We start from the raw sequence: 19,052 nt of genomic DNA on the forward strand, positions 1-19,052 counted from the left end.
AATCATAGCAAACACACTCCCCCTCCCGCAAGGCACGGCCTCGCGCCATATTCCATCAACGGGGTGGGCGCGGCAGTTCAGGGGGCCTTCACTCAAAAGAAATTCACTCAGCAGTTTGCCGGCTGCCGCATGAGCCGACAAATATAAAGATTTAAGCATTTCCCCTGGAGGTACGAGATAAAGAGCAAATGAAATCAACACCAACATACTCCCAAGGTTTCTGAGGCCGAATTGGGACCATTAGACTGGCAGGCTTCCTTTGACTTGGTTTCGTCAGTTGGAAAACTGTGCAAAAGGTTACATATTTCTTTACCTGAGATGCCATCTTAGGCCAGAAAAACCTGAATTTCAGTTGGGCTAAGGTCTTAGTTATTTCCAGGTGACTCGCAGTTGGATGATCATGATAATACCTCAGCAAGGTACCTTTGAGAGACTCAGGAGAATACAGCTTTAACCATTTCAAAGGGTGGATACCGCAAGCAGGTTTGGGATCGTTTAAGTACAATAGACCATCTTGAATGGAGTACTGAGAGCATTCATCAAGTTCACTTTCCTGTTGGAACAAGGCCTTAATTTTACGGAGAAGCATAGTGCAGTCCGGGAGGTCATGCGGCTTTGTCATAGTCACATATGGGTCTCTAAGGTAGGTATGTGATATAATAAGTAACAAGGAGCTAACAATAATAAATAAATAATAACAAAAATAGCACTGTCAGATTAGATAAATCATGTAGGTGTTGTAATGGTGCAGAAATTGATGCTCAAGTCTACAGATGAGTACTATCCTCCTCTAATGCCAGTGCCGGCTCCCCATGCTCCTCCTCCCCAAACAGTGTCCCACTTTAGTTCGGTATCAGCATTTTGTCCTCAAAGCTCCATAGAAATATCCTGAAGACTACAATCTCATAGAAAGCTATTTAAATTCGTCTGTCATTCTCTTTCTCTTCTGAGATCCTCCTGTTCTGCAACATTGTTACGTCTGTTTTGAGTCATTGTTGAGCGGAGACAAGTCTTGAGCCTGCGGAGAACACTAAAACTTCTCTCTGCCTCAGAGGAAGAAACGGGGACTACCAAAAGCAACCTGACCAGGGTTTCTACTTGCCCAAATAATCCACGTACCTCTACAGGCAGTCCACGAATGATCCCTGCAGCTTCTGCACTGTTACTAAATGAGTAGTTCAATCAGAACATAGAAATCTGCACTGAAAGTGACTCTGTTCAACTCTGAATATTTATAAATCACTGGAGCTTCAACCTCTCCACTCAGAAGTGTCTCTTCCAATTTTTGCAAAGTCAGCAAACCATCCTGGTTAAACCGCTCAGTGAACTGTGCATCTACAGTATCCAGGGCTTTAAAGAATTCCTCTCTGTAGTGGTCCTTTGCAGATTTAGGCTGATGTGCTTCAGCTCCTCCAGTGAGCGGAGGTCCTGACAACTTCAACAACAGCCTTCATGCCAGCAACTGTAGCAGTTCTCTTCTTAAAAGAGATGTTCAGGCATTCAAGCTCATGAACCACTGGTGAGGCAAGTTTTAGACCCAACACTGTTACCTTTACAAAACTGACCTAGCAAGCCATTAGCAGTAGATGCTGTGTTTGAGGTACCAGAAGCCATCTCCTCCAAGCTAGCAAGCACTGATCCATACTGTGATAAAACAGCTGTGATGGCTTTGTTTCGTACCGTCCATTTTGTTGGACAGAGCGGATTCTCTGCATGTGCAATCGTTGCATGAATTGCTTTAAACTTCCCTGACTGAGATAACAGGACTCCCAACTGGTTGACCCAATCCAAGAAGTCTCTGATTAAAATGGAGGCTAAGTAAGCTTTCTGTGCAATTAAATTAGTACAGTGGGCACCACAGTGAATGTAGAGTGCTTGTGGCTGCTCTTGTTTTATCATTGCCTGTGCCCCAAAATGCTTACCGGACATATTAGCAGCCCCATCATAGGTTTGACCTAGTAAACCATGGATTGGTAAATTTAATCTCAGCAGCACATCCTTAGCAACTTCAGCAAGACTCTTTCCTGTTGTATCTGAGACACCGTACAAACCAATTCATTCTTCATGGGGAACCAGGTCATTGTCAATATAACGCAGGCATATGCTTTCTTGTTCTTGCCCAGATATGTCTTGTGTTACATCAATGATAATTGCATACTGAAGAATGGGTAGATTCCCGATTGTGTCAGCTATTCCACGAACAATACTGTTGCTCATTGTGGACAGAATTTCATTCTGGATCTCTGGGCTAATGTATTCTTTCTGGGCCTCTGTACTAATGGGGGCACATTGAAATAGACACTGAATTATATTTATGTAATATGTCAAATGTTAGTAAAGTCATGAAGCCTACAGCCATGAACCTTTTATGCTTAAAGATTTAACTGATTGAATTATGGTTTTATTGTTAAATTTAAGTTGCTGCCACATTCTTTTTTTGCCTGTGGGATACCATGAAAATGAGTATTAGTTCAATAACTGACCTTTATGTCAGTTTTCACCTGATAATATAACAGTGATTGAGAATTACATTTGTGTATAGACTCTGAAGTATACGGCGTCTTTATGTCAGGTGCTGTTGCCATGGTGAATCGTAATTTCAGGGCTCCATTGATCATGGCTTTTCACAGTCGTGGTGTACGCGCTTAACTCAGAGTCAGCCTACTCAGAGTTGATTAAACTAACTCAATTCAGCTCTTATGACACTGAAAACTCAGTTTCCCATCTCAGGGTAAATCAACTCAAGAGTTCAAGTTTTAACCAGAGTTGGTTGAACCTCCTTATTGAAACAGGCCCCAGGAGACATTGGGATATCTTTCAAGCAGAAGTTACTCTTTATTGAGAACTCGCTGTGCGTCGCTGTAGTCATCCAAGTCTAACTTAGGCAGTGTACATTGTAGAGTTTATACCTCTCAAAGGGGGAGGGATTACATGGAGGTGTAGACACTCTGAACAAAGCATGCAAATGAAGTACAAGGAGTCAGGCCGTCACCAGAATTTCCCCAGCCCTGATCTCATCAGCATAACAGTGTCATTCAGATGCATAGATCAGTATCTAATCCAATCAGCCTGACTATTCAAAGACTGGGCCAGGGGCTCCAAGAGCCATTAAAGACAAAGGGTGAGAGTTTCAGTCATCTGACTAATTTAACTTACAATAGAGAGAACAGGACTGGCAGGAATCTCTTGATATCATAATCATAACCTTAAATGCTAAATTCAATTTACTCTACCTTGTTTTTTTTCATGTTATGTTATGTAAGGACATAAGATCAGCAGATCTTAAACAGATTCTTAATTTTTCAGACTGTGATTAAGTGGTTTCTCCTGTGTGAATCTTCATGTGTCGCTTCAGGCGACTTTTAAAAGCAAAACTCTTCCCACACTGATCACATGTGTGCAGCTTTTCTCCAGCGTGAATTCTCTCATGTGTTTTAAGATCTGCTGACCAACCGAATCTCTTGTCACAGTGTGAACACTTGTAAGGTTTTTCTCCAGTGTGAATAATCTGGTGCCGTTTTAATTGTTCAGCTGTAATAAAAGTCTTCTCACACTCAAAGCACATGTACTCTCTCACACCAGTGTGGATTTTCTCATGTCTATGTAAAGTTTGACCCTGTGAAAAACACTTTCCACACACAGAACATGAATGCGGCTTCTGCTTCGTATGAACTCTCATGTGAAGTTTATGATTTGTTATTTGTGTAAAACTCTTCCCACATTGATCACATGAGAATGGCTTCTCTCCGGTGTGGATCCTCATGTGAACTTTAAGGTATGAAGAATGACTGAAACTCTTCCCACACTGATCACATGAGAACGGCTTCTCTCCAGTGTGGATCATCATGTGAAGATTACGATTTGTTATTTGTGTAAAACTCTTCCCGCATTGATCACATGAGAACGGCTTCTCCCCGGTGTGGATCCTCATGTGACGCTCAAGACTTCGTTTGGTTGTGAAACTCTTTCCACACTGAGTGCAGGTTGTAGATTTCTTGGCTCTTCTTTTCTTTAAAAATGTCTGTTTAGTCTTTGAGCGACTCAAAGGTTTTCCTCCAGGTTTGACATGATGTTCCTCCTCCACTTCACTCAGTTCTTCACTCTCCTCCTTCACTTCACTCAGTTCTTCACTCTCCTCCTCCACTTCACTCAGTTCTTCACTCTCCTCGCTCTCTTCTATCAGGTCTGAAATCAAAGAAAAAATATTACATTTAATTTTCAGAACATCAAAATAATTCAAAGAGAAATATAAAGTGAAAGGACATGAAAGTGAGCCCTGATGTAATAGTAGAAAGTAGACAACTGTTATAAAATATTATGATAATCCGATGCCTTTATATAAATTGATTATATGTCCTTGAAACTTTCCATGAATGAGGTCAATTTATCTTCCAATTATTATTTTAAAAAAATTATAGGCACAAATCCCATGTTTCTTTAGGAAGAACTATTAATTTGATCAATGACACAATTATCTAACATGATATTAAAATTTAAATATACAATACTGCCATATTTTGTCACCAACTTTGAGATTGATATTTATTTTACTAAACACATTTTAATTATTAATGGCCGTTCACACTAGACTTTTCCTTGCACTGACTTCCATTCATACGCATGTGAAAGTGGGACACTAGAAACACAAGCTCAAGTGAATAACCCTGTGAGAAATAACAAGCGTTTAGCATTTAAGTGGAGTGGATTGTTTTTTTTTTTACATTTTGAATTATTATTATTTGTTATATGTTAAATTCATGTTTGTAAAAAAGCTGCCACAGAATGTGACGTCATTTCACGACCGTTACAGTGTGAGTAGAAATTTCACATGATCAAAGTGTGGAGCGGCCGTGGCTTTAACTACTTTTAAATTAACTATTTTTATTAGCATTAACTGTGTCCTTCATGTTTCACTCAACCCTGTTACTCCTGACATGATTTTCCTCCTTTTAAAAACAGAGCATTTCTTAAAATTATGACATCATCTGGGCTCTTTCTACTACATGATGGGAATACAAGAAAATAATCTCAATTCATTGTCTCAGTTTCTACACAAACTGTAGCATTGACTGTATTCATCAACCCTGTTACTAAAGTTACTGTAAGAAGAATCTCTATAACTATGAATAACTTTGATATTTGACAAATACAACTTTATCAGTAACTTGGTGTTTACTGATTATTCTTTAAAAAAAAATGGTAAACTATGTTGAAAATTCTGGTAACGTTGTTGCAAATTGGGAACCAGATATCAAATAAATTTTAAATAAAACAGTTAAAATAGTATTTAGCTTAATCTAATGTTGAACAAGAATAAACGAATAAACACCAACCTCTTTGTTCTTCAGGATCTTCAGTGTGTTTCATTCTGCAGGGTTCTGGATCACTCATGTTCTCACTGTCTTCTTTAATAAACTCAGTCTTTGCAGATTTCAGCTCTTCCTGATGCTCTGATGCTCGTCTTCACTTGCAGCTGATGGGAACTTACAGCATTTATTGGAGAATTACAGTGGGAGGAGCTTCACTGATGATGTGATTACAGTGGGAGGAGCTTCACTGATGATGTGATTGAAGTGGGAGGAGCTTCACTGATGATGAATTCCAGAGTTGGGAGAGCTGATCTGCCAAAATCAAAAGTATCAATTATTGAGTTTGTTTTTATAATAAATTACATTTCTAAACATGTATGTCTGTCCATCTATTCATCGTACAGTAACTGATTATTTTAATTTTTTATTTTTCGTTAATCCTAACATTATTCTGCTGCTTCATTAAAATACAGGTATTTTAAATAAATAGTTTAAATTCTTCCAAATATAAATAATGGTAAGAAAAACAGTTAAAATCATAAACACAGAAATAAACATATAGTAGCCAACAAATCCCCTCAGTCTGCTGACACCAATGAAATGAGCTTTAAGTGTCAATTTACAGGAGATCTGAAGACATCAGCATAATAAATGAGGTGAAAACAGGAACTATTGTCATGAAATAAAGAGTGTTTTCAGCTGATCTGTTAATATTGATGAGCCTCAGACTATCAACACTCATTCAACGAGCCATTCAGGGTCATCAGCAGATCATCTCACTTTATTCTGAGTGTTTGCTGTTAGAAACACATTATTTGAGTCAGGATACATGATAAAGGACTATTAAACTGCTCCATTGAAAGACAATACTGTTAATTCTCACAACATGACATGGATAAAACATCAATTAGACAAAAACAATCACTAATGACACTCATTTCATCAACAGATAAATAATGACAGCAGCATAATGTGTCCAAATTAAGTTTGATCTTATGATAACTACATTAATCACTATAAAGTTATATCACATTTATATGTGAAATAAAATAATAACATTTTATATGTGCAGAAAATGAAAATGATCATAAAACTTTTAAAAATAAGAGCACCACAAAGCACTATTGTTCCAAGAGTAAAACACTATTCATATTGTGGCCCTGACGCTGTTTATTCTCTGTTGTAAATATGCTTACTTGATTCACCTCAAGGAGCCTGGTGATCCAAAAGGGCAAAACAACTGGAATGTTCAAGCTACTTGTTCAAGGGGAAGTGATCCCGAAAATCCAGGGGAGCCCAATTAGATGCCTTGGAAAGTGGTATGATGATTCCCTGTCAGACAGGAACAGCATCTCCAGCACCGGAAAACAAGTTGAAGAATGGCTGAAAAAGATTGACAAGTCTGGTCTGCCTGGGAAATACAAGTGCTGGATCTACCAACATGGCCTGCTCCCGAGACTCATGTGGCTTCTCACGGTATATGAGGTGCTTCTATCAACTGTTGAAGAAATGAAGAGGTTCAACAGGCACCTTAGAAGATGGTTGGGAATACCCCCGAGCTTTACATCCTTGGGGATCTACATAAGGTCGGGCCAGCTCCAGCTTCCCTGTCTTCAGTGGTGGAGGAGTTTAAAGTCGCCAAATGCAGACTGTCCGTGACATATAGGGACTCTCAAGACCAACTCACCAGGGAAGCAGGAGTCAGAACAAGATCTGGCCGTAAGTGAGCCGCCAGCACGGCAATTAACCAGGCAGAATGTTCTCTCATAACCAAAGATATCATCGGAAACCCTTGCACTGGAAGACAGGGTTTAGGATGCCTGAACGAGGAAGGTGCCTGGACGAGGTGGAACCTTATTCCGTATATCCTTTCTACTCCGAGCAGTGTATGACACCTTACCAACCCCAGTCAATTTGCACAGGTGGGGGATGAGGGAGGACCCACTGTGCAGGTTGTGTGGTGGGAAAGGAACAATGGCGCACATTCTGTCAGGGTGTAAGATTGCATTGACACAGGGAAGATACAGGTGGCGCCATGACAAGGTGTTGGCAGTGCTCGCAGACATCCTGGAGCAAGAAAGGAGGAAGAAACAACCAGCCAAAGTAAGACCAATGCTGAGCACCATCGCCTTTGTGAAAGAGGGCCAAAGACCTGTCATCCACAGCCAAGCCAGGCAGAATCTCCTGCAGTCAGCCCAGGGATGGGAAATGGAGGTTGATCTCGGGAGGAAACTCCACCTCCCAGAGGCGGTATTGTCCACAACTCTAAGGCCCGACATTATTATGTGGTCTCCAGAGGGAAAGAAGATCATTCTGGTGGAGTTGACGGTGCCGTGGGAGGAGGGCTGTGAGGAAGCTGCAGAGAGGAAAAAACCCAAATACCAGCAACTCGTCCAAGACTGCCGGGACAAGGGGTGGACAACATGGCTCATGTCGGTGGAAGTCGGATGTCGAGGATTCCCAACTCAATCTGTGTGGAATCTATTGACAAAGGTTGGATTGAGAGGCCTCTTAAGGAAAGCAGCCGTTCGTAGGCTGAGAGAAGCGTTAGAGAGAGCCTCCTGTTGGCTCTGGCACAAGAGAGAGGGCACAAGCTGGAAGCCTGGAGGAGAGAGGCAGTGACCTGGCCAGTCACTTGCTGACCCGCCAACTGGAGGGAGTTGTGGTTAAGGGTCAAAACACCCAGTGAAGGTTGGAGACCACCCGATGACCTCTCTCCCAGACCAAGGCTTCATCCATTAGAAATGGGTGTATGGTAGCATCGCAGATGTATTCTACAACCTGCTTTTGGGGGGAGGTGTCCGGGAGGGAAATAGTTGAGAGGGAGAGGTTAAAGACGAAAAAGGGGAAAAGAGGGGTAAATGGTAAATGGACTGCATTTATATAGTGCTTTCACAGACCCAATGGCCACCAAAGCGCTTTACATATTGCCTCACATTCACCCATTCACTCACTCATTCATACACCGACGGCGGTGTCAGCCATGCAAGGCGCCATCCAGCTCGTCGGGAGCAGCTGGGGTTAGATGTCTTGCTCATGGACACCTCGACACTTGGTCAGGTGGAACCGGGGATTGAACCACCAACCTTACAGTTTGTAGACAACCTACATCGGGAGGACGGTGAGGGGTGTGGAGAAAAGTTAGCTGAACGTTACATCGCTTCTTGGGCCTTCTTGTTGTTTGTGGGGACATTTAAGACACCTCCTGGTACCCGTGTTTAAGTTGTACACGTTCAGGAAATAAACCACAGCTGTTTGGTGCTTGTAAACTGGATCCTCGTCGCCTGTCTGCTTCTCTGGGAAAGTCCACAACGTCACAATATAGGTTAGTTGCACGTGGCCGCCATTTTGGATTTCGGATTAGCGAGTGTGCGGGTAGACATTTCCGGTTTCGCATTACGCCCGGTGCAGGGAGCCGGAGAAAGCCGAAAATTATCTTTTATAGTTGTTTATAGAATCAATTATCACTTAAAATACTACTAAGATCCATATTACTATCACACGAGCCAATGGCAATTAAATGCACGGTCGCATAGTCAGATTAATGAATGAAATACAACTGATCACAAACAGAAGATTTGACTCATGCTGCTTACACATACGCAATGACAATTATGCCTACTGTAAATATAGAGTTACAACTACGCTTAGAGTAGTTTGCATAAAATGCACCGTGAACATTCACATGTTTGCCCTGTGATAGGCTACAGTTAATCTCCATAAATACTATTTTCTCAATTCTGCGCATTTATTTTTACTTACTTGCATCAATTGCTCAATCAATATTATCACATATTTTACATTTATATTTTTAGCTGTAGGTACCACATACAATTTAATATACGTAAGTTTGTGTATATTTTACACATAGTACAGTACCGTATGTGCTGCTTATAAACACCAGACAGATAATGATTTATGAAACAGATCTTTACTCATCTCACTTGCACAAAATAAATGCAGTAATAGAAAGCATAGAAACGCACAGGAGAAATACACTGAAAATTATATGCATTTAAAAATTTGGTCGGGTTGAAGTCATCCCTCCGGATCTTCTGTATCCACTCAGCCCGTACCGCAGCGTCAACGGGGAATGCATGAACGCTGACTTCTTTATTGTAATAACGTGACGAAACGGTACATAACGGCACACAACAATGAAGTGCTGAGGCTATCACCCTCTGAAAGGCAAGTCGCCTCTCTTGAATCCTAAAAACACTCATTGTGAAAAAATATCTCTCTGGTAATGGAACTCAGTCGCTGTGGTCTCTTGCTCTCGCTGTCAGATCACCGGAAGTTTTCACTGGAAGTACTCGCCCACGCACTCAAGTTTGAACGTTCAACGGTCGTCGTGCACGGAGCGAATTGGAGCCTTTCATATCATAATACAGTGACGCAGTGAAAGATTATTAATAGCCGTTCTTGTTCTGTCCTATCTATCATATGTTGCTACCTCATTAAACAGCTGTGCTATACATTTAAAAAATGTCTCAATTTTAAAGTAGGCTATATATAAAATAATTGATATTTTTGATTTTTGTTTTCTTGTTTTTCTTTAATGTATTTTACAACAATACAAAGAGCAATGTGTAACGTTTTACCAGATTTAGTGTTACACTTATGGTCTCTAATTTGTTCCCCACTAAATGTTTTTTTTTTTCACAAAACGTTCAGATTTTATACAATTATTGTGCACTCGTGATTTTTCTAGACTGAATTTTACTGCTGAATGATCCACTAATCTAGTTTATAATAGCATTTATGTCAGATTATGATAATATATTTGTTGTTGTTGTTGTTTTTCTTTATAATGAAGTTGTCTGTATTAAGTAGATTGTGTTTAACACACAAAATAGTGATTATCAGTTCAACACAGAGTTATAGAAATTCTACTTGATTAAAAAAAACAAAAACCTGTGCTGGTATCGGTATCGGATCGGATCGATTCTGAAAAAATTGTATCGGTGCATCCCTAGAAAAAATACTTTGTTCTTACTCATGATTTTTCCCTGTTTCCTTGGGAACCCAAAGTAGCGCCACACGTTGCTTTTAAAATTGTCAGGAGTGTAGATATCGAACTCCTCGTCAGGTGTGGGTGTTGTAGGCGTTGGCGAGGCCATTGTTTTGATATGCAAAATAGGCACTAACCAGGGCGCTAATGTCACCTACAGGAGCCCAGATGACCAATAATAGCCTTGTTAATCTCTACCATTATGATCTCTCTGCATCAACGCAGCTCCTAGACCCACAGCTCACAGGCATCAGCATGAATGAAGAAGGGGAGAGTAAAGTCGGCGAAACTTAACCAGAGGTGGGTAGAGTATCCAAAAACTGTACTCAAGTAAAAGTACAAGTGCTTATAGAAATATTTACTCAAAGTAAAAGTAATAATCTTAATAGTTACTTGAGTAAGAGTAAAAAAGTATCCAATGAAAAAACTACTCAAGTAGCGAGTAACTAGTTACTTCGGATCATATAGGCCTATATATATATATATATATATATATATATATATATATATATATATATGAAGACTTCATGATGCAAAAGCCTCTGAGTGCCATCTGAAATTTTCTTCTAAAACAATCATTTGTATCAAGCTCGTATATATTTGAGTTCAGTAATTTCACTTTAATGACAATTAATAGGTAGGCTACTTTTCATTGCCATTTAAGTGTGAACATAAACATACAAGCTTTATAAAAATGCTCTTTTAGAAGAAAATTTCAGATGGTACTTAGAGGCTTTTGCCTCTGAAGTCGTCATATATATAAAATGATATTATTTAGATTTTGTTTATTTAAATGACTATTATTATCAGCTCTTTGCAACAAAAACAGAAGAGAGACGTAAGCATTATTTCTGCCATCTGTATAGCTCGAAAATCATTGCCTGTCCTCTGGTTTGTATAATAGTAATTTATACAACTACATTTGGATTATTACACAATGTCGAAATAAAGTGAATCTGCAGAGTGTTGCATTCAAAGGCATGTATTGACAGAGAAGAGTTAAAAACTCTTCACATGGCCGTGAGCTCATGACTGCTACTGAACATCTGAACACAAAAAAATAAAAAAATAAATAAAAGTACATCGACGGATCTTCTTCTGACTGTTCTCCAAAATATAATCAAATGTATATATCTGCAAGCATGTTTAAACTGGTTAACTGTCTACGGCAGGCAAAGGCATTCGTTTTCGAGTTCGCACACCACTGCGCAACAATACACACAATACCGCGGGATGGCGGGTGTTCATAAACTGTGAACAATGGTAGCTTTATTTAATGTAAATTAATGTATATGTCCAAAAAACGGGTAATGTTACTTTCTAGTATCGTGGCGTAATAATCTGTTTGGTTGTAAAATGTATTAGCCTACCTGAGTGAAATGAAATCGAATATATCGTCCTGACTCCTGTGGAATCATTCATTCACAGACAGCTTACGAAGATGTTCAACTAATAAAGATCTTCATCGCTGGCAAAAATATGATGCATTTGAAGATTTGCTCTCACTTGACTGTACTGTAGGTCCACTGCCAGTTCATCTAACGCTCTTGATGTGCTTAAATCTTCCTGTTACGACTCCGAGTCCAGTGTGAATTGAAATCGCTTCAGATGATTCACTGTGTGCAGGGAACTGAACAGAATCAGGAACTGAATCATTCAAACTGATTCGCGAACCGACTTAGACAGATCTGCCAACTTGTAGAAAAAAAGCACTTATTGAACACACTGATCCAACGACAGAGACCTTTGTGCCATTACTAAAAACATTGTTCATATGTACACCTTTCATTTCCAAGGTGTTTGATTTTCACTTTACCATGTTCATGTACATTGACTCATGTGAATGTTGAAGTCAGCAGGACTCAGTGGCATCTGGTCGTGGCACGTTTTATTTTGTATCACCATACTTGGTCGTATAACTACTCAGTAGCGTGGGAAGGGGGGTGCTGCGGGGGCTGCAGCCCCCTCGTCATAGCATCAGCACCCCGAAGTGGGGGGCTGTGAACTACCATAATATTGTACTTTAAAAACGTGAAATAAAAATAAATAAATGGACAGTTAACTAACGCTCTTATGCCTAATGAAGTGAGTGTTCAAGCTACGGAGAAAATGAAATAAAGTCTGAATTTGTCATGCTTTGTTACGTTCAGAGCACGCGAGTGGAGAGCGCATTTCTGAATATTCCGCTCGCTCGCTCATTCTGCTCAGGGTCGCTCGCTCAACCCAGAATGTCCTGCTGGTTCGAAAATACGTGGAATAAGGGCTGCCTCCGACTAAAGTTTTTTTCTAGTCGACTAGTAGTTTGTTCATTTAAGCCATTAGTGTACAAATCGCCCCTTTATATTCATTTTATTACTTAAATAGTCTATATACAGGATAATGAGCGTGTAGCCTGTATATAATATAGCCGCACTCAAGCGCACGCCCACACACATAAAGATGGCCACAAAGAACCGGCAAAAGTATGAATGTGTCAAAAATAGCAAGGAGACATTTAATTGTTTATTAATAAACTGGTGTTTTCTGTGACACTGGAGTTGGCGATGCAGACTCGCTATGAACGCCAGAGAGAAATGCATGTGCATTCCATTTGGATTACATAATCAGAGAATAGCCTATTTCTTTTCGTTTTGAATATTTTCGTTTAAAAGTAGACTTTTCAAGCTTTCTGTAATAGATAGCTTGTGCATCACAGATTTTAGGAATATAGGCTGAGTTTCGGCGCCCTCAGTTCACGTGCAATGCAAGTGATCGTGACGACGCCTTATTATTGTCTGCTATATATTTGCGTCTTATTTATTAAATACAGGCAATTTGTTGATAAAACATTTATCAAAATTAAGATACAATTTATACAAAACGAAAATCTTTTAAAAATAGTCTTTCTACAAAACAAAACTCAATGAAGTGGTAAAAATCATGTCTTACCCACTCCATGTCTCCAGATATATTGCACATATGTATCTTTATCTTTCTCATGCTGCATATGCTCACTTTCATAATCAACATTGATTAAATTAAAAAAATAACATTAGCCTTTAATATTTAAACATAAATATGAAACTAAATGTTTTCTTTAATGGCTACAACACATACAGTACAGAGAAATGTCATGTCTTGTCGTTGGCCACAACATAATGACGTCACATATTTTCCAACCCAGCCCCCAGCCCCCCCTCCATGAAACAGCTTCCAGCGCGCCTGTAATTACTCGTGTAACTGTTTTTAAATAGGGAAAACGCGTATGTGTTTGGTCTCTTCAAAATTCATTGCTGTCAGATACCATTGAATATACTGGGCTAAGCTAGGTACTATCAGAGTGTCACCGCGTGCTAGAGCGACTAAGTACACGCACTGAGATGAGAGAGGTATGTATCAATCGTCTTAGTTAAAGGAAAAACATAGTTTAATATGAAAAAAACGGTGGAGTATCCCTTTAAGGTATCAAGAGTAAAAGTAAAGGAATTCTGAAGGAAAAAAAACCTTGTCAGGGTTTTTATGATGTTTTGCATTTCTATTATTGCATGTTGCATTTTACTTCTGAATATTTTCAAGGTTGATACATTTAAACTATATACTTTTGTGTAGTTTAATGTAAAAGAATGCATCATATTGTAAAATAACAATTTTGTAGTGTTGCTGTCCCGTGTGGGAAAATTACTTAGAGTATTAACGAAGTATGTAGTTCCTTACATACCACCACTGTTTTTTTTGAAAATTAAAGTAACAAAATGTAGGCCTATTGTCACAATATTAACAAATTGTTGCTAACTACAGCTCCATCCTAGCCTGGCAAGCCAGACCTACATCAAGATGTTAGGTCTGGAAACTCACCATAGACACGCTCAATCCGAGGGGCGGGATAAACGGCTGTCTTTCAAATTCCCTCTGCACGCAATAGGACAGCGCTTCAACCAACCAGAGCGTTTTCCCAACAGCTGAGCTAACGTTAGATGATAGATTCAACTTTTGCCATATCTGACAGGCAAAAAAAAAAGCATTTCTAAACAAACGTGTCGTAAATACTTCACCTTTGGCTTATAGTCATAAGTTACGCTGTTTGCGTAGATCACGGAGCACGCAGTGACAACCGCGCCCACTACGGTCACATATTATGACGGTCACAGAATCTGGTGTAACACCGGCAAAACTACGAACACATCTTCCTTTTTAAAGAATGACTTAAGTGCCGTTCTTTGCTCTTTTCTCAAAGAAAAACTTAACTCCAAGTCCTCCAGAGAACAGTCGAGGCCAAAGCCAATTCGAAAGACTGTTCGCTAGTGATGTATGTCTCGAGACCGGTCTTGGTCTCGAGACCGGTCTCGAGACCACTTTTACGTGGTCTCGGTCTTGTCACGGCCTTGACATTCTTTGGTCTTGGTCTCGGACCTCTTGGTCTTGGTCTCGGACCTCTCGGTCTTGTCTGGTCTCGCTGTCTCAGACCGACATAGTGCTCGGGGGATTTAGCAATACAATACTACAATATCCATGACGACATAACGTTCGATAATGCAATTATTATCCGCAACGGAACGGATTGAAGCGCGCGTCCGAGTGCTGACATTGCGGCGTGTGCGCGAGCCACACGAGAAAACATTTTATCCGCGCCACTGATCGCAGCGGCAACGAGCACTTTGATCACTTGGTTTAAAAAACACATATCAGTGACATGATGGGTTTTAACTTCATTCAGGAGTCATTCATTTTGGGTAACGTTAACTGCACAACTACACAACTGACAGATGACTTTGAGCGCACCGCCAACGGTGTGTGTGTAACCATAGCGACAAAACGACCAACTTTCGGATCCCGCACTTAAGCCTATAATTTCGTTTTTAAAAATGTAATTATGTATTTAAAAGTTGCAGAATGGGTTCATTTGGAGTCTGAGACTCCGAAATCGGCAGAGATAGGCAGGCATTTGCTTGGATGAATTTGTGTCTTTGATATCTCTAGAGATACAGATTACAATGAGCTCACAGTCACACACATGACATGGTCTGTCTCTGTATTGTTCTGCCTGTGTAGTTGAAGTAATACCATCTAATATGTATTGAATGTAAACTGCGGCTGAACCCTATGCTGCTGTTCTTGAATTCACAAGTTATTGCTTAGCTTCAACTAGTCTGTTTTTTTCCCCTCCGGTCTCGACTTGGTCTCGGTCTTGGTCTCGACTTGGTCTTGGTCTCGACTTGGTCTGTCTTGGTCTTGGTCTTGGTCTTGTCTTGGTCTCGATACCCTCTGGTCTTGGTAGTGTCTTGGTCTCGGTTTAGGTGGTCTTGACTACAAGTCTACTGTTCGCCAGCAGCCATTCTTTGTTTTCAAGCCAGGGAACCGTCACATCTCTGTTGTCATTATGTTAAGCCCGCCCCGCCTATTCTATACGTGTTGTGATTGGCCTGACCCAATTTGGGTTTTTGCAGCTAGAAGGTCTATTGAGAGTGTCTAGACCCACCTGGCTGCAAAATACATTTTGCTGCCGCTAGGGTGCGTCTAGATTTCTAGGCTAGCTCCGTCCCATTTCAAAGGGCGCATCTGAAGCGCTCGGACCGGTCTAGCCTACGGAGGATTGTTCTTGTCGCCTAGCAACAGTGACTGACAGCTGCCGATGACGAGCGGGAGTAACATTCGCACTGGACTTTTTATATTCAAATGGGTTTTATATTCAAATGGGGTTAAAAACCTGTATACATATATTTACCATGGTCCATTTATGTGTATAATAAAAAGAATACACTAGCCTACAAAATCGCATCAAGGTAAGATATAAATGAACATTTGAATCTTCGGCTAAGCCGAAAGTATGACCTGAAACATCCTTAATACCATGTCCTTCAGTAAAATATAAAACATAAAAATGACTAGTGGTCGACCGATATATCGCCGAGGCCGATATATCGGCCGATATTTGGAATTTTTCAGATATCGGCATCGGCCGATAAATATTTCCGTTTGGCCGATATATTTCAAAACAGTTTGTGACTGTGCATTAGCGCTTTTTTCCACTGACGCGAACAGAGCGAGTGTGAATGAACTGAATACACTCGCTCTGCTCCGCCCAGCACCGTAAGACAAGCCACTCAGAAGTGAAGCAGACATCTGACAGACACAGTAAATGACCATTCGCATTCGCTTTCTAACCTGACGCTACATTGTGTTACACACAAAAACACTCCGGCGTGCAGCAGAGTCTATTCAAACAGTACCGTGATATGTCAGACCCGCAGCCCAGCGGTAGCTCCAGTGGGGGTCACAGATGTGATATAAACGAATTCAAACAAAACTGAAAACATTTTACCTCACAAACAGTCAAAAATCCTGTGACTGGCTGTTCCTCAGATACACGCGTTGTTCTCGGGTTACATTTAAACTAGACGCTGTTTTCCAACGGACTTGCGTGCACGGAAAAGCTGGGTCGCGTGCATTACAGATCAGTTGGTCGCGTGAGGTGGATGAGAGGAGAACACTATGTAATAATATTACGTTTGAAAATAAATCCTTTAAAATGTTATTCACTATCTACTGTATTTATTTATCCATGATTGGCGTAATATCGTGTGTAGTATATATTTTCATATGTTCATGTATGTCATGCAAATACATGTGACGGCTTGCAACGTTTTAAAGAAACAAACAAGCAAAACTAAACACATAAATCATTATTTAAATATACTTGAAGTAAAACAACCTGTTTAAAGTAAATAGTGTAAATAAACTATGTGAGATTTATATTTAACTATGTATTGTACATAAAATGTATGTAATTTCACATACTATTTTGTCATCAATTTATAAATATTGTTTCGATTGGTTCATTAATGATAAATGTTATTTGTAACCTGCAGTAAGCAGCAGTAATTATTTATGTGACTGAAAAAATGACTAAATATTAAAGCAGACAAGAAGCTGCACTAAAACTTTATTTATTGAAGTGTTACCTTACCTTTTTTGTTTACATTTTAACTTCTTAGTAAATATTTTTTATTTCAAAAAGAATTTTGCATAAATAGTATGTACAATAAATGTTCATTTAGTTTCACCAATATTCTTTATGTCTCTGTATTCACATGTATTGTATCTGCCTCATATCGGCCAGATTGCTTTCTCAATATCGGCATCGGCATCGGCCATTAAAAATCCCATATCGGTCGACCACTAAAAATGACAATAGCCAATTCTGGCTCCATAGCATATCAAATGAATTGTCAGGATGGCAGCATACTCTCGCACCGTTGCTTGACGCCTGGAGCGGTAATCGGGAACACCTGGCTGCGCAATTAGGAAATCCTACGGAGGCTACATGGTGCGTCCTTCGGAGGACCCATATCCACAAAAGAAGAGCTTCTGCTGCTGGTTTATAGAAGTCCCGCCTCACGAACGTGCGTGGATTGTGTTGGAATTTTCACTAGTATACGTATCCTTTGACCGTCTTCTAGTTGTTTATTTTACACACTTTCGTATCTTTTCAGTATTTAGAGTTACCTAACGTTACAGCAGTAGTTTAACTTATCTAGAATCGAAGAAAGAAGAAATACACCATTCCTTCACGACGAAACACAGGTAAGTGTAAATACAACCCGCCATAAGGGTCCCACACATTCTCTAAAGTATTTTCCGAATTTTACATTTTAACCAAGATCTCTGTTTCAAATGTAGTTTAAAATGGCTTTTTAACTAGTTAGGTTTCATTGGTGAGTAGACAGTGTTGCGTCACATTTCCTCAAATAGAACATGTCTGAGTGGGCCTAACGTTACTGTAGGCCTACTGTTGTTGTTTTATTTTTGGTGGAATTTACTGCTGTAGTCTCTTACTGTGGTAATTTATTTCATTATCCTGGTAAATAGAATAGCTTATTTCAGCTTTATTATTTAATTGTTGTTTTGTATTTTTATGTATTGTTTTTCTCCCTTCCCAATTCCTAGAAACCCTGTTTTTGTCAGGAAATGTTGTATTCACACAATAGTGGTGTGGGAAACACATCTATTTTCTTCTTCCATTGCAGCTTTCGGTGATTGCAGATTTCTGTGATTTCCAATTTCAGTGAAGATTGACAGTGTTTTTCAGGTAAGCATGTTTTAAAAAAGTGATAGTATTAAATGCACTATACAAATATTGTTATTGGGGGACTGTAAACTATTCTGTTTTTAGAACTTGACAATCCCCTAACTTACACCTTTTCAGAAACAAATAAATTGGCTACCATGTCCTTACACAACACATGGTCTTAAGTGGATAATTGCTTTTGCTTATTTTATTCACAAACCATACTTTTTCACAATGTTAGGGCATTGTAGTTACATGGAGTTTTAGGTTCTCTGGCTAAACTGGCGTCATAAAATTTGATTGTATTTTAGGATGAAGCCAAGTCGGAGAATCTATTTACAGTCCTGGAGAGCTACCAGACGCACTCTCCAAAAACTCCATGCAAGCCAGGCAGAAAATGCCCGTGCAAGCCAGGCAGGGAATACCCGTGCGAGCCAGACAGGGAATGCCTGTGCAAGCCAGGCAGAGAATCTCACTCACCAAAACACTCTGCCCGTACACTCCTGAAAACACCTAGAGAAGTGAAAACTGTGGAGAAGTCTGGCATGGAGTGTCTACACTACCAATTGAAGGAGAAGCTAGTTGAGACCCTGGATCGTTACCCAGTTCAGCTTGTGAGTGATCTTGAGACTCTGGAGCTGTCCTTTAATGTTGATGGACTGCCTCTCTTCAAAAGCTCTGGGAAGTC

At 39.9% G+C, this 19,052-nt stretch overlaps 1 protein-coding gene and 1 long non-coding RNA gene across 2 annotated transcripts; one reads left to right on the forward strand and one right to left on the reverse strand.

The window, feature by feature from the left end:
* Positions 1-2,561: 2,561 nt before the first annotated feature.
* Positions 2,562-5,621, reverse strand: LOC307163684 (uncharacterized protein). Its single transcript, XM_079879869.1, has 2 exons — positions 5,334-5,621; positions 2,562-4,185 (listed from the first exon to the last, which is right to left on the reverse strand). Exons 1-2 carry the CDS (start codon positions 5,389-5,391, stop codon positions 3,314-3,316), a joined length of 930 nt encoding a protein of 309 aa, XP_079735995.1. The 5' UTR covers positions 5,392-5,621; the 3' UTR covers positions 2,562-3,313.
* Positions 5,622-17,833: 12,212 nt separating this feature from the next.
* LOC307169123 lies at positions 17,834-18,750 on the forward strand. The gene is made up of 3 exons (XR_013823046.1): positions 17,834-17,880; positions 18,340-18,385; positions 18,676-18,750. It is a non-coding gene; the product is annotated as an uncharacterized lncRNA (long non-coding RNA).
* The last annotated feature ends 302 nt before the right edge of the window (positions 18,751-19,052 follow it).

This window comes from Squalius cephalus (genome assembly GCF_949319135.1).
Source record: "Squalius cephalus genome assembly, chromosome: 1".
Lineage (NCBI taxonomy): Eukaryota > Metazoa > Chordata > Actinopteri > Cypriniformes > Leuciscidae > Squalius > Squalius cephalus.